Source organism: Copadichromis virginalis, linkage group LG8, assembly GCF_057382275.1.
Source record: "Copadichromis virginalis isolate Kocher_CV1m ecotype Utaka linkage group LG8, C_Virginalis_male_GT1.1, whole genome shotgun sequence".
Taxonomy (NCBI): Eukaryota; Metazoa; Chordata; class Actinopteri; order Cichliformes; family Cichlidae; genus Copadichromis; species Copadichromis virginalis.
The window spans coordinates 1,964,144-1,980,379 of record NC_140625.1 but is presented as its reverse complement, the minus strand read 5'-3'; the positions used below and the strand labels follow the sequence as shown (position 1 = coordinate 1,980,379).

Here is a 16,236-nt window from a genome sequence, read left to right as displayed (position 1 = left end):
TGTCGACCCCTCGCTCATATTTATACAAATCTTCATAGAACCGTTTAAACTCGGCCTTTATGGGCGCTGATTCATCAAGAAGTTTATCATCTTCTGTTGATATTGTCCGTATAAATTTATCAGATGTTTCTTTCTTAATTTGCCAGGCCAGTAGTTACTTGTTTTGTTTCCATATTCGTAGTAGTGATATTTAGTTCCTGCCATGGCTGCTTCCGCTCTGCTGGTGCATAAATTATCATATTGCATCCTTGTTTTTGTTAATGTATTGAGGTATTCTTCCTTTTTTGTAGCAATATATTCCTGCTCCAAGTTTTTAATGTCAATCTCCAATTTAGTTATCTTCTCTCTAACTTTTTTAACCTTATTGGCACCGTATGACATAACCAAACCTCTCATATAGACGTTGAGAGCTTCCCAGATATTGGCATTTGAAGAGGAATTTGAATTGGCATCTAGGAATATTTCAATATTAGTGTTCATATATGAAATAGTCTCGTAGCATGTAACTTTTAAACCTCCACCTGTGGGTTACAGGTTGTGACATGTTGGTAGCCCAGGAGAGTTTGATGGGATTATGGTCTGAAAAAGTAGCTGCTAAGTAGGAGCAATCTATCACTGTTGCCGTCATATGTTGTGGTACAAGAAACATCAATTCTAGAGCGTGTATTATGTACTGGTGAAAAAAGGAAGTCCCTCTGGCCTGGATGAAGGTTTCGCCACACATCAGTTATGCCTATATTAGAGCTGGGCGATATGAGATTTTTTCATATCACGATATGTTTTTTTCATTTCAGGCGATAACGATATCTATCACGATATCAGCCAAATAACTATATTTGTAAGATTTAAATGTGCCGTTGCTCACAAGTAAAATGTGAAATAATCAGCAGCTTGTTATTATTTAAATATTTATTTCCCATAATAAGTTCAACAGGGTAGATGTACTTAAGGAACATGAGACTTTTTCAGATAAAGGCAAATATTGCAAACTACACAAAAGGCAGCCGCTAAAGCGTTTAAGTTTCAAAATAGAACAAACGAAACAGACTAAATTGTCAATTCCACTTAGAAACAAAATATTAATTCTAAAAATAAATCTTAGTTTGTTTTACAGAAGAACAGACAAAACTGACTAACTTTTGTCAATATCAAATAAACTGAGAACTAAAAGGAAATTCTCAATCTCTCCTTGTTGTATAGCTGAGCTTTTCAAACAGTTTTAACAGTTACTTTAGTCTGACAAAAGCCGAATGACGAATTAGCGCTTCCGGTCAGAGACTGAGGCTACGTCCACACGTACACGGGTGTTTTTGAAAACTGAGATTTTCCGTTTTCGTTTTGAAAAATAATCCCGTCCACACATAAAGGCAGAAATGAAGGAAAACGCTGCTATGAACATGCCAAAGCAGCAGGTGGAGCTAAATTCCTAACCGTGCAGAAATGTTGGCCAATCAGAAGTCTAGAAGCCTCGGTGGGAAAAAGTAAACAAAGCTGGGGCATAGAAGCAGAACCGAGTCGTATGTGTGGACGGACAGTAACTGTGTGTATATGTAAGCATTTAAACACTGCAGAGAGTAGAATTAACAGTAACAGTATTGTAAAAATTCATTTCACCGAAACAATAACGTGGCGCACAGTGTGACGCATGCACCAGTTTATTGTATTTCCAGACTTGCTTTCGGCACAATTTACAGTGCACGCTACTCTGTTTTTCGTCAGACTTGAAATAGCCGAAATACCTTCACACTACGGAACTTCTATGGCTCTTCCGTTCGACAATCTCTCCGGCGTTGGAACCATCATCTGTTTTCTCTTCGGTCACGCTCGGTTGATTTTTCTAGTCGGCACACTCATTTCCTCCATTACCCGCTGGCTCCATTACCCGCTGGCTGCTTCCCAAACAAACACATGTGCGGCTTGGCACTTGTGCTGTATGTAACAAGTCACGCGACGTGACGCTGCGGCTGTGATTGGTTCAGCTCTGCGCTACTTAATTTGGATTGGCTGACCTTTTTTTTTTTTTTTTTTTTTTTTTTGAGGACAAGAGCAGCGAGGTCTATCGCGATAGCTTAATTTCTCTATCGAGTAAAAGTTATATCGCGATACATATCGTTATCGTTCTATCGCCCAGCTCTAGCCTATATCCTTCATAGCTTGGTTCAGTGCTGTTGCTGCCTTGGATAATAAAGATGTTTTGGGTGAGGACTGATCCAGAGAAGGATTTAGGACCAAATTAAAGTCTCCACCCACAATATACTGGCCCTCAATTGTAGCCAGTTTCATAATTAAGTTGTTAAAGAATAAAGGGTCGTCGTAGTTGGGCCCATATATATTTACCAAAGTTATCTTATTTCTGTTTATTTCACAATCTACAAGTAAGAATCTGCCATTTTTGTCCTTTTCAACTGAGTTTAGTTGAAAGTTCAGGTGTTTATTAATAAGCAGGGAGACGCCTCTTGCTTTGGAAGTATATGACGAGTAAAAAACATTGCCCACCCAGGTCTACGTAATTTTAAATGTTCAGCGTCTGTGAGGTGACTCTCCTGGATAAAAGCGACATCTACACTCTGCCTCTTTAAGGATGTCAGCATTTTCTTCCTCTTGATGGGTGAATTGATCCTCTAATATTCCAAGATATACAAGTTAGATGAACTGTAATTTAAGTTTTTTATATGAATATCCTGGACGGGTAAGTGTCATGGTATTCAACTCTGGGGATTTCTGAACACATTCCTGCTTTCCTGAGTTTCAATGTGGTGAAGCTCTGCACATGGGTATAATAGTAAGATACGGCCTAGACCAGTGAGCTGTATGAACAGTTGTGTGAGTAAAATGTTTGGTAAGAGACCAAACATAACCCCAAAACGTTAAAATAAAACCCCTGTAACAAAACCACATTAGGTAGGTGACAGTAGTGGAGGCCCAGGCAGCTGCTAAGGTTCAAACTTCCCATATGGAAAAGAAATAGTAAAAACTTAGGTGATTACTCATGAAAGTGGCCACTTTCGCATTACTTTCATATATTGTTTTAGTAAGTATCCAAAACATACAAGTTTCATTATATAATTTTTCAAGGGATCTTATATCTGTTTTCACTCTTATATGCTTTTCATACAAGTTTCACACAAGACAGATACAAACGTTATAAGATTTATATATATCGTTTCCATATGGGTTTAGCCACTCTCAGTGAAATATTTACAGCTAAGCACTGAATTTTACAGTCAGATATAGAACATAACTGTATAAGAGACAAATAAACTGGTTGATCAAGATGTGATCACACTCATCTAGTAGGGGGTTGATATCATGATCATAAATGCTCACAAAATCTGTACTTTTATGAATTCGTACACATTATTTTAACTGACTAACGAGCAATTATTTCTATTAGTTATCTAATACCGGATAAGTTGTATCTCCAATTCGTCTGAAAAATAGAGGATGGAGAGTTTCTATGTCAATGATTGATGTAGTCTTTTCTTCCTTCATGTCGCCCCCACCCCCAAAGTTAACAGTGGAGGGCTTCTCATCTGAGAGTACCTATAAGAGCGAATTGCTTTGTTGAAATCACATTAGATCACTTTAGTCTACTGACTCGGAAGATCTTTTAGAGAGCGTTGTGCTTCGGCAGGAGTGGGGAAAACTTTGATAGATCCCTGGTGCCTGATGCGAAGCTGAGCTGGGTACATCAGCGCATATTCGATCTCCTTCTCTCGCAGCCATTTTATCGACACGGTTATGTGCGTCTCTAATGTCGTCTTTGTTTGCGCTCCGTCTCCTCAACCTGCTCAGAAAGCGCATTGAGACAGGATTCAGTTTTCGTCAGGGTTGTTTGTATGTCGGCCGTTTTTTGTTTTTTTGTTTTTGTTTTTTTTGTCAGCGTGGTTCGTGAGGTCCTCTTTAGTTTCCTTGATAGCATTGAGTAGTTTGCTAATTGTCAGTTCCTCCTCCCCATCTGCCATATTTCTTGTTGCTGATATGTGCAGGTGCCCTGAAGTTTTAGCCGTTTTCTTTCGAGTGTCGTAAATTATAACTTGCCATACAGAAGTTTCCTTAGTAACTTTGCCTCTTGCTATGGTCCAGAATTATATGAGGGTAAGTCAGGATAAAGATAGATTCCTGGGCCTACAGCCGAGCTCATGAACACACGTCTGCTCTCTTCCGCTGTGAGCCATCTTTTAAAAAACAAATCGCTCCTCTGACTCTTAAATCACACGTTTGTTGTGAAGCTGTGTTCCCACACCAAAGCTCACCAAAACGCTGTAACGCGTAAATGATGTAGACAGGATAATACCGTGTCTCGTTATTTTATGACACATATTACATTTTTATGTAATATGGACTTATTTTTCAAGTCCATATTACACGTTGTGACATTCAGCCATGAAGCTAGCACACCAACACCTGCTGATAGCTGCGTGCTGTCATGTTATGTAATAGCACTACTGAGGGAGGTAAAGAGAGAAGCACAAAGGTCATTCTGTGTGCACGGCGTAATCCCAGCATTACTGTGAGGCTCTGAACACTCACAATGAGTTGCAGCACAGAGCCAGAATCCTGGCACCGTGCTCACAGCACAGAGCCACCTGTGCTAATTACTTAACATCTCCCATGTGCACAAAGTAAGAAATGTTTTTACGTAGAATTTAGTGCAGTTTGTAGTAACTTCCCAGCCACAGACCTTAGTAAGGCGTATTTGTTTGAGACACTGAGGACATGGGTTGCAGGCATCGGCGCACTCTGACGTGTCTGATGTGTCGATATGTATAAAATAGCAGTTAAATGCAGGTGTTCCCCACTCTGTCCAAGGGCAGTGCTGATGGACGATGGGGGTCAAAGGTAATGGTGGTTGCTCGGCAATGAAGGTGATTCTTTTTTTTAGCTATTTATTCTAATAAATTAACGTCATTATAAATGTAATCTGTAGTTTCATGTTGCAACACACGTGTCATGGCATGCATGGGTCTGCAGACAACCCTCGTTTGTGCACAGACTTCAGCATGCTTTAAAGCAGACCTTCCCAAAGTGTGGGGCCCGCCCCCTGGGGGGGGGGGGGTGGTGCGCAAAGCCATGGCAGGGGGGGCGCGGGATGAAAAGGGGTGGGGACAAAACGCTTGGACACTGCTAGCACGGGCGCCTACAGAAACGCAAAGCAGGAGATGAAGCATCGCTGAATATGTTTCCAAACCAACTTCATTCTGAGCCAAAGACTAGAAGATATGGTGAAGCAAATCTGCCCTTTGATTTCACCAGCACAGGTGCCGAGGTAGGTCTCCCTGCAGGGTTGGTTTCCCTGCGTCGGGAGCAGCGCTGGGCTGTTTAAATCACGGACAAACAGGATCCCACATTCTTGATTTAGTTCACAAACACTTCTTGTAATGACTAACTACTCCTGACATTTTGGAGATATACATACTATACTATACTTTATACAGTAAAGTTACAGCGGGATACAAATAACATCAGGCTGATCCTGCCACGATTGTTCAAATCACAGACAAACAGGATCCCACAGCTGTTTATGTTTTTAACCCCTTTTTGCACAGAGAGGCATTTTTTGAAAAATGTATTGATGCAATGTTGAACATTATTACTCAGGAAAAAAACTACAGGTAAAATAATCACACTGCCTTTGTAAATGGAAGTAACTGCGTGTAAAACCTGCAGACAGTCAGATTAACAGTATTTGGTCTCTATCTGCCATTCTGCGATTCATCTCCTGTAAACAATAACGTGGCCACAGCGTGATGTGAATAAAGGCGCATACCTTTGACGTTGCGTGATGAACTCTGTATTCCTCGTCCACACGTAAACGCAAAAAATGATTTTTTTTAAAAAACCTCCATTTTCGGTGATTCAAAACATCGTTTACGTGGACGAAACAGCTGCGTGTTCAAAAATACCCGTGTAGGTGCGGACGCAGCGTAAAAGAGTTGGTAGTTTATTTTATTACTACCTGTCATTTATTGCAGTTTACTTTTATTTGCTTAATTGTTTACTACATGTTTGAGGTGTGAAATAAACCGCAATGGAGCAAAATATGGGCGTGTGTGGTTGGAGGAAGTGTGCGTGCGCACGTGCAGGCGGGGGGCGCGAACATTTTTCTTGAAAAGAAAGGGGGGCGCAGCAAAAAAGGTTTGGGAACCACTGCTTTAAAGTGTGCGTGCGTGCGCTTTTGTGAAAAGCTGCCTCAATCCATCATCATGATTCAAGGATACGAGGATTTTTATTATAATTTCAGCACACGTGCTCACACAAGGTGAAACACTCTCTGTTTAGAAGCCAAAACGAATGAGAACACAACCGAGCGAAATCAAAGAATAAAAGTATATTTACAGTGTAAACTACGTGTAAATAAAAGAGTTGGAGCAACAAGCTGACGGACACGTAGCTCTGGGTTTGTTTTGTTTTTGTGATTCTTGCGTGGTCTGGGCCTGGTGTGAATTTGATTGGACATCCGCTCCTGGGAAGATTGTGTTTGTATTAGCACACACCCTGATGCTCTAGACCAGCATACGTCCAAATCTTCTGCTTTTGTCGAGGTGCTCACACTTTCTGGTCATCACTTAATCACGCACATTTGATTAGCAGCACCTGGTTGCTACTTGTTCTCTTACTTCCTAAGTAAAAGTGGACTTTTCCATAGTTTTAGACTGGAGAGGTTTCCTTTTTAAGGCTGCAGAGACAATCAGGAAGCAGCATCATATCATTGGAAACATAAAGGTCATAAGCAGTGTGCATATGAACCCACTGAAGAAATGTGTTTTACACAGGAAAGCTTACCTGGACGCAACTTCACCTTCTGGCAGTGGTTTGATGGAGTAGTAGAGCTTATGAAGAAACACCTGAAGCCTCACTGGAATGATGGGTAATCACTTTTATTTATGTTCCTTCTGCGAGAATCTGGAATGAAGATTTGTCTTGTATGATAGATTGAAAAATGATCTCGACTGTCAGCTTTAAACGAGCTTTGTGCTGTAGCAGAGCTGGTGGGGTGAGGGCAGCACAGTGCACTTGTGACAGTGCACCGGTGGTGTTTTAGTGTGTAACTGTGTGTGTCCGCAGGGCCATTCTGGGCTTTGTAAACAAGCAGCAGGCACAGGACATGCTGATGTCCAAACCCAACGGCACTTTCCTGCTGCGGTTCAGCGACTCTGAGATTGGAGGCATCACCATCGCCTGGGTGGCAGAAAACCCCAACAAATCAGGTACGCAGTGGCTCTGCTTTCTGGCTCTGTTACATATACAATGCACTGCTGCCACACAAAACACACTTTCAAAAAGTCCACATGAAGCTTTTGCTCTGCTGGAGACACAGGTTGATCATCTTCTGTCAGTCACAGCCTGTGAACTTGTCCTTGAGTGACATGTCCACACAGAAACACTCAGCGTGGCACAAAGCCCACTGATGATTATGAGACGCTGTCTCTGCGTCCGTCCTTTTGCATGCGATCACTGCAATCCTCGGTTCTTTTGTGTAGGTGAGAGGCTGGTCTGGAATCTGCTGCCTTACACAACCAAGGACTTCTCTATTCGCTCGCTGGCTGACCGCATCAGTGACCTGAACCATCTCCTGTATCTGTATCCTGACCGGCCCAAAGACGAAGTCTTCGCCAAGTACTACACCCCCCCACTTTGTATGTGTCAGCTCATTTTTAACATCGACACTTCACTGTTACCATAACACATATCTACTGTTTTATTTTATCTTTTGTTTTGTTCTTACCAGCAAAAGCAGTTGATGGATATGTGAAACCACAGATCAAACAAGTCGTGCCAGAGTAAGTGTCTCTGTGTCAAACTGCCACAGGAAATCTGCTACCTTTGTGTCAGTTTGTCACTCCCACATGTGAAGCTTTGTATCTGCACCTTTTGTTTTCCTTATTTTTGTTGAGCAGGATTAAAATTTCAAGCAGAAAACGCTACGACCCAGCAGAGTATTTCTGTGTTAGTCATAACTTTACTAGCAGCTATAAAGATCGCTAACACTATAATTTAATGTAAAACTAATCTTCTTAAACGTTCCTTTAATGCATTACGTTACTTAACTAGGTTTAAATATAAGTTATAGTTCTGCACAGTGATAGTTATGACATCATGTCTCCGTTTTCCTCACCTGCCTCCTCGCTCACTGACACCTCCGTGTTATTCCTGCCTACCTGAGGCTCTAACACATGAAACCGTGCAGAAACATCTTCATACCGTTACCGTTACTTGTTGTTAATTACCTCCAGTTTAGACATGTGTCCCTGCTGTTGCTGGGCAGCTGGCAACGAGACACTGATTACATTCACCTCGTATTAGAGTTTGTTGTTTAAGTGTCCAAGCCAAACAATGTTAGATCAAAAAAAGTTGCATTAACGGCAAAATGTGACCTTAGAGCACGGTTGTCATGTTCAACAGAAGCAAGAACAGCAACACCTGAAGTTCAGGATTTCCTCAGCAGCTCACCTCAGTATCAAACTTCTTACATTAACAGCGTCCACCACAGTAAATAGGATATATGCTGACAGCTGACTGACAGCCTGCACTCACTACAGGTGAACAGCAGCTACAGTAGCTGGATTGTAGTCTGCTGACATCTAGTGGTGAAAATGTACACTGCACCAGTAACATCACTGGTTTTCTAGCTTGGCGTTAGCTTGCTGGCTGGGAAGATGGTGGAAGAGAGTTGATGTGCAGCAGCTGTTTCTTAACCATGTTGTTCTCTCTCCGTTCTCCACTCGCTCTTTTTTTGCAGTCAAAATAAGAATAATGTTGATATCTGCACTCAAAACTTATAAACACTCAACTCAATATTATCTGAATATTAACCTGAATATAAATATATTAGTAATATAAATAAAAACGAATATCATTGTAAAATGTGCTCTTTTAGTAATGCTGCAGTAGGCTAAAGTGAAGTGTGGCATGTCTCTGATAGATTCACCACCCCGAACCCTGAACCCAGTGCAGGAGCTACTGCATTCATGGACCAGACTGCTTCTCCCTCTGTGACCCACCCCAACAACTTCAACGTCTACCCTCCCATGTAAGCAGCTTTCTTTTTGCACGTGTGCATATGTTTAATAAAACTCTTATAAACATGTGAAAACACAAAATTAGTCAGAATGCCTTTGACATTTGTGCTGTGCAGTAGTACTTCATAACCTTCATAAATCCAGGAAACGTTTTGTTCTTAAGTCAGATTCACCAAGAACACTGAGGTTTGGCAGCACAGCATGTACACATGATCATTGCTTCATGCAACAAAATTCTGTGGTAAAAATCATCATGCTGATATTTAAAACAATAATATTTATAATAGATATGTAATGGATATATTATACATGATCAATATTGGCATTCAGTAAATGCATCAGGGGAAAGCTGGTGCTCAGTATCATGTCCAAAGATATTGCAACATGCAGACTGGAGCAGCCTGGGATTGAACCAACAACCTGTGTGGCAGAACCAGGCTCTGGGAGGAGCGCCATCTACAGGAAGACGGGAGAAAGACACGCTGTGGAAAAGAGCCAGTGATTAATAATGGTGATGATTAAACGCAGAGTGGCATGTAACCACGTAGTGAGTGAAAAAGGTGACTGAAGAAGAAACAGCCTACGCATAATGCAGCATAACTCAGGCAGGAGTGGAAACTGGAAGCTGGTTCCACAGAAGAGGGGCCTGAAAACTGAAGGCTCTGCCTCCCATTCTACTTTTAAATACTCTAGGAACAACAAGTAGGCCTGCAGAGCGAGAGCGAAGTGCTCTAATAGGGTGATATGGTACTACAAGGTCATTAAGATAAGATGGGGCCTGATTATTTAAGACCTTGTATGTGAGGAGCAGGATTTTGAATTCTGGATTTAACAGGAAGCTAAAACAGGAGAAATCTGCTCTCTTTCTAGTCCCTGTCAGGACTCTTGCTGCAGCATTTTGGATTAGCTGAAGGCTTTTCAGGGAGTTTTTAGGACTTCCTGATAATAATGAGTTACAGGCTGCAGCCTAGTCTAGACAGTTTGTAAACAATGCAAACTATCAATACTGGTTTTGGGTGTCTTTGTTGTCACTGCTTCATTCAGGAATGTAAACCATCCATGATGATGCTATAACATTGTTTTCCATTGACCATCTTCGCTGCTGTCCTGTCAGGGCTGACGGCATGTTGGATCCCGATGGGGACTTTGATCTCGAGGACACCATGGATGTGGCTCGTCATGTGGAGGAGCTGCTCCGCAGGCCTATGGCCAACCAGTGGAACAGCCAGCAGTCCTAAACCAGACACCCGCACCTGCGGCACACCCCGAGGTCATCTCCATCTGGAAACACTCATGCCTGCAAAACCACCTGGACTGCAACCAGTCCAGGTGGTCGGGCAGATCTGCGTCACATTTTGTTATTCAGGTTTCTCTTTAGCTGTGTCCAAAATGAGAATACACCTGGTGTCGAATCCTTGTCTACTCGCCCAAGACTTTTTAAAGAAGTAAAGTCAATGTTACTGCCATTCAACAAGCTTTAGATCCTCTCCTGCTTCCTGTAGTTTCTCACTGCTGCTGTCTGGAGGCAGTTTGCTTCAGTTGGATTTTTATTAAAGACTGAGACGGGTCGTTCTCAGCAGAAGCTTTGCCTTTGTATGCGCACGCTGAGCATCAGGAGACGTGCACGACACAGATAACACACAGCTTAAGTCCCTTTCAGACACGCACTCACTTTTCTGTTGCATTGTGATGTTAAGGGCCGGCTCATTTACAGTAACGTCTGAATCCACACGGGCACAGCTGGAGGAATGACTCTGTGTCCTGGACCTGTTTGTTGTTGCTCGCCTGTTTCTATTTTACAGTATGATTAGACTGATGCATTTCCCAATCAGGAAGCCTGAAGCTGTCTCACACACTGATCTCACTGTGGAGAAGTTCAGCTACACCTCACTGCGTGTCTGAAAGGGCCTTAATATCACTGTGAGGAGCTCTCTCTCCCAGTACACAGGCAGTACTGGTTACTGTGACGCATAGTTAACAAATGTATTCTTTTCTGTATTACAGAGATGATTTTCTTTATTATTGTCAAGAAAAATGAGAAGATTTCCAATCAAGACTTAAAGAAAGACGATGTAACTTATTCCAAATCTTGAGTAATAGCTTAAAGTAGAAAGGGACAGCCAGAAGGAAACAAACTTGTCTCCTAGTAAGGTACCTATTTATAATTAGCTCCTGAGCTTAGCTGTGGCCTAAGCTTGAGGACAGGTTTACCCTCCTAGGACCTGCCGTCCACATATGTGGACATCACATTTTGGGTTATCTAGACCAAAATATTGAATTGTGCTGTACAGGAGCCTGATATCTACTCACGAGGACATTATACTGCTACTAATCTATCAACATTTTAAACGAATATCCTCATATGTGGCTCTCATGTTTCTTAAAAACAAAAATAAGGTAAAAAGAAATCTGGTAATTCTTTGGGGCCCGATCAATGTAAAAACAATGTGACCAAATATCAAAGAGAAATTAAAAATGCTGCTGTGGAAGAGTTCGGGTCTCACGAGGCTAAAGCTCCCTGTTGGCTCAGTGTGAGCCAGCGTCTGTGGGCCGCAGCTGTTTCAGTGTTTGGTTGAACCTGCAACAGCTGCTGTTTCTGTAACATGCTACACACCTGAGAGCAGCTGCAGACTGAACGTTACTAAAGTGACCCTGTAGTGTGGGGTAGTTGTGGGGCTTGCTGGCACCGACTCTAAATTGTGAATGTCGATTGGTTTGTTGCATCTCTTCCCTCAGAGGTTACTTGGTCTTCCTCGAAGTCCTGACAATAAACTGTAAGAGGCGTGTTTAAAACATTTCTACCAATTCATCTGTTTCTCTGTGACGACGTTGAACCGAGCTGCCTTACAGCACAGCGCACTTAGGTGCTATCACTATAACTGCTCACTGCTTTGAATTTTGTTGTTTGTCTTCTCTCAGATGGAGTTTTATATTATAGCAATGAGATGAACACAGACAGATTTTATTTTTTATGATATTTTGTTGTTGTTTTAAATGTACAGAGTGGCCTGAGACCCCTGAGAACTTTAATGCCATTTGAATAAGAAACAGTTTGTTTACCCAAAGCTCTTCAACAGTGCAAATTTATTTGTGGTAATTTCCACTTTCATTCATATTTAAAGGGTGATAACAATTACTTTCCAAAACATCTTGTTAGCATCTCCACACCTCCAGGCTGGTGGATTTAATGACAGGACACTAGTCCAGCCTGCAGCCGGGGTTCATGTTTGGGATGCAGGTTCGGGCCATCAAGGCTTTAAAGCAGCCACATGTGTTTCACAAAGTGAGCGAATAGCAGCGAGTCTTTCATGTGGGCTGTATGTGTCTCTGTTTCACTTTGTGCCTCCTCATCTGCTCAGCTTGACTTTCATCAAAAGTACACCTGGCATGTATGTTAAACGATCGTGGGCGATCGTGGCTCAAGAGTTGGGCGTTCGTCTTGTAATCGGAAGGTTGCCGGTTTGAGCCCCGGCTCCGACAGTCTCGGTCGTTGTGTCCTTGGACAATACAGCCGTTGTCTGCTGGTGGTGGTCAGAGGGCCCGGTGACGCCAGTGTCCGGCAGCCTCGCCTCTGTCAGTGCCCCAGGGTGGCTGTGGCTACAATGTAGCTGCCATCACCAGTGTGTGACTGGGTGGATGACTGGATGTGTAAAGCGCTTTGGGGTCCTTAGGACCAAGTAAAGCGCTTTACAAATACAGACCATTTACCATTTTTAAACCATCAGCAAGCAAAATGTGCTCTGTCCCGTCCATGGAAACGTCTCCCTGAGTGAACTTCATCACAGACGCTCCTGCTGCACACAAACACAGCTTCTCCACACTCTGCATTCATCAATTATAAATCAGAGAAAACAGTTGTCCATATTTCAGAGATCTGATGGCCACTGTACTGTCACACAGAGGATACCGCGGTGAGTGACACAAACAGCATGTTGGCTGTATGAGCTGGAGTCTCCAGCCCAACACCTTTTTCAAACTGGAGGTCTGATCACACTCAAGTCTAACCAGTGCCTTTGTCTAATTATAAACCAAGTTGTGCCATTTAGCATGGGTTTGAATAGCACTCTGGCTGTAAGATACATGTAGGCAGTCACACAGCATGTTTTCTTAAAGCTGATAAAGTTCTCACAGTGTGTGAACTGGGACTGATATCTGGAGGTGTGCACGGATCTGTTCATTGTAACAAACTCGTAGCCTTAGAGCACGTTGGCATGTTTAACTAATGACATCTGACGTTTAATCAGTGACACACATGTTAATGTGTGCTAAACGCAGCTTTCTGTGTGGAGGCCTTGAAGCCGCGTCCGAAAAAACAGCGATTCAAACTCTTTCCATGGTGGAGACGTTCTGTGTTTCTGTGGACGAAGAAAACGGACGTTTTTGTGCCGTGTCAAAGGTGTTGGTCGGCTTCTGATTGGACAGCATTTCTATGAGGGCTATTTCAGCAACTGGTACTCAGGCCTGCTCTTTACATATCTGATGTTTTCACGTGAATAGTGTTTTCAGTCCCCGTTTAAACGGTACCCATGTAGAGAGTGAAGCCACCGTAGTGATTGTTACGACCACGGCTCGTAATCACAACCATCGCAGCCGTCCTGTTAGACGACTCGTAGATTTGGGAACATTCACCGAGGACCTGAAAGCAAAGAAGGGACAAAACTTACTCTTACCTCAGTGTGTGTGTGTGTGTGTGTGTGTGTGTGTGTGTGTGTGTGTGAGATGTACTGTTTCATTATAAATTTGTGACAATGAGAAGGATGGATGGTGAAATTCTCCGACCTCTTCATACTGTTAAACTTTTCTTAGGCATATAATTTTAAATATTATCTGATGTGATGTGCGTCTCTGTACAATGATCTAAAAAGCCATAAGTAAGCTTGCACACTCATCTGAAAAGGGCTGATAGTTCTCTAATGCTTACCCACCATCACCTCATCTAGCTGATTATTTGTAAATCGCTCCGTTTCTCACGCTGACCGATTCTTCATGTTTGTTTGTCACAGTAACTGGAGTGTTAGTGACGTGTTAGTGGCGTGTTAGTGGCGTGGCGCTCACTGTCATTTCTCTAGCTCACTGCATCTAGAATGAGAACCCAAGAAATGTTATCCCAGTAAATATCGGACCTGTGCAGCACCCATGTGCATGCGTGCACAGTTAGTTAATCGCTGCCTTTATCGTATGATGTTTGTATAGGCTACAAGCACGCAGTCAAATGTTAGACGGACAAGCAGACGAGTCCTCAGTGTATCCACGTGTCCATCAGCCGCTGTACACGTCGCAGGAAGAAGTAAACTCCCCGTGGCGCTGGCGGGTAATCGGCAGCTGCTCCAACGTTTCGAGACTGCTCTCTGGCATGTCGTCCTTCAGTTATTATTGAATGCTCTAAAGTGTAAAAAGGTGAGTAACCCAGATGATACCGAATGCATACATGTTCCCCTGCGAGGGAAGAACGTGCAGAATGTTGTCGAGCGTAGGTGTGCGCTCCATCTTCACGCCATGTCTCCTCCACTCCCAAGTGTTTCTTCTTTCAGACCTTGTCACAGTTTATTCTCACTTCTTCCCAGGTTTCAGTCCAAACTTTAAAAAGATAAACTTTAGAGGTTTTAGAGCAGGAGAGCTTTGTGAATGCGGGCCCAGGTAGATGATGAACTGCCCGGATTGTTACTAAGCAGTTTTAACCGTGTGCGTAGTTTCTGTTCAGATGTTGTAGCTCTCGTATGTTGCCTTTCTCTTTCAAGCTTCAAGAACAAATTGGGTGTTTGTGGGTGTTTAAAATGTGTGGAGAGCATTCAGGCCGTCACAGGTCGCTCTTCTTGACTCGTTTGCTTTGGGTCACTGTTTCGTTGCAGCCTCTCTTCAGTTTGGACCACTGTTGCTTTATTGAAACGTCCGACTCCAGGTAGCTTTTGGGAAGTCTTCATTTTCTTTATGGGGCAACAGTGTGAGGTACGACTCGGTATGTTCAACTCGCACTGAGTCGTACCTTAGTTTGTGTTAGATTGTTATATAATTCTGCAGAAATACCGGCCACACCGAGCTGTTCTTGAAACGGTTTGAACCTCAGCCGAGTCCACGTTAGTTGGATCAGTCACGTGAGTCAGTGTGGTTGAGCCTGATCACTGATGCAACAGTCTCTCCAACATCCTGAATCAGTGTATCTGTCTGTGTGTTTGCTGGCTTCTGTTAGCTCTGTGCTCTGTCTGTTTTACTGAATTTGTCCTACAGTTTACTGGAACTTTGATGTTGGGATTGGAAATATGACAATAAACTTTTTTTAATGAATCTTTCCGTCGTGTTTTTCTGTTCTTGTCCTGGCACACATCAGAGATGTTTGTGTGCAGGTTTGATGAAATGATTTGGCCTCTTACGAGTGTTTTTTGACCAAAATGTTTGTTGGGGAAATAAAGTGTTTGTGGCTTCTTGTTTGATTCTGTTGTGGAAAAAAATGGCAGAAACATGAGCGCAGTCACTACGAGATGGGTCACAGTCAAAAGATGAGGGCGTGGAGTAGATCTGACTGTATTTATTTGTTTTAACCAATGGCAGCAGCAAAGACATTACCATTAGATGTGTTCAAGCTTCACAGAGATCTGAAGTTCACAGAGGAGAAAGTCGCCGTGCTTTAAAACCAACACAGCCGATTTCAATGGCTCAATGACGTCCTCAACATGTCTCATGTTTCTAGAGATAACGAACTAATCACGGGATTTTTACATGCGTTTATTATGTAGACCCTTTTCAAATTTATATTCAGTACTTTGTAGTATTGGATCATGATTATTGATAAATCAATGATTTGATTTTGATTGATTTGATTTGATTTTATTGATTAGCATTCAAATATCTCAGTGAAGACAGAACAAAGATCTGCCACAAAGCAAGAAAGCACGAGACAAGGCTAATCAAAAGGTACTGGCTGAAGCATTTGCTTATTACGCCAACCCTTTAACAAAAGATCTTTTTGCATGCAGCTCCTGTACACAGGGCTCGAAGCAAAGAATAAAACCAAGCAAAAACCAATCAAACAAACAAGAAAAAAAACTTTCCACCTTAGAGAAGTAACTACATCAAAGCAAAAGAATCAAGAGGGTTTTTTTGTTTTGTTTTTTTGGTCTTTTCATTCTTGATTTATATATTTTTCTAATACTATATTTTTACATTTTTAAAATACTTCATTTTCCTTGTTTAAAAATATGTTTAAAAATAGAACTAC

The 16,236-nt window shown here is 42.3% G+C and overlaps 1 protein-coding gene across 3 annotated transcripts in view; it reads left to right on the top strand.

Moving 5' to 3' along the window:
• The window catches only part of LOC146702493 (signal transducer and activator of transcription 5B-like), a 101,178-nt gene extending 85,873 nt beyond the window's left edge, over positions 1–15,305 (top strand). For all 3 annotated transcript variants that reach the window (XM_085465400.1, XM_085465398.1, XM_085465399.1), the window contains 6 exons: positions 6,777–6,871; positions 7,069–7,211; positions 7,485–7,640; positions 7,733–7,784; positions 8,927–9,034; positions 10,138–15,305. In XM_085465400.1, coding sequence (XP_085321526.1) covers positions 6,777–6,871; positions 7,069–7,211; positions 7,485–7,640; positions 7,733–7,784; positions 8,927–9,034; positions 10,138–10,261 — 678 coding nt within the window. In that variant the 3' untranslated portion in view covers positions 10,262–15,305. The remainder of the gene's footprint in view (positions 1–6,776; positions 6,872–7,068; positions 7,212–7,484; positions 7,641–7,732; positions 7,785–8,926; positions 9,035–10,137) is intronic.
• The last annotated feature ends 931 nt before the right edge of the window (positions 15,306–16,236 follow it).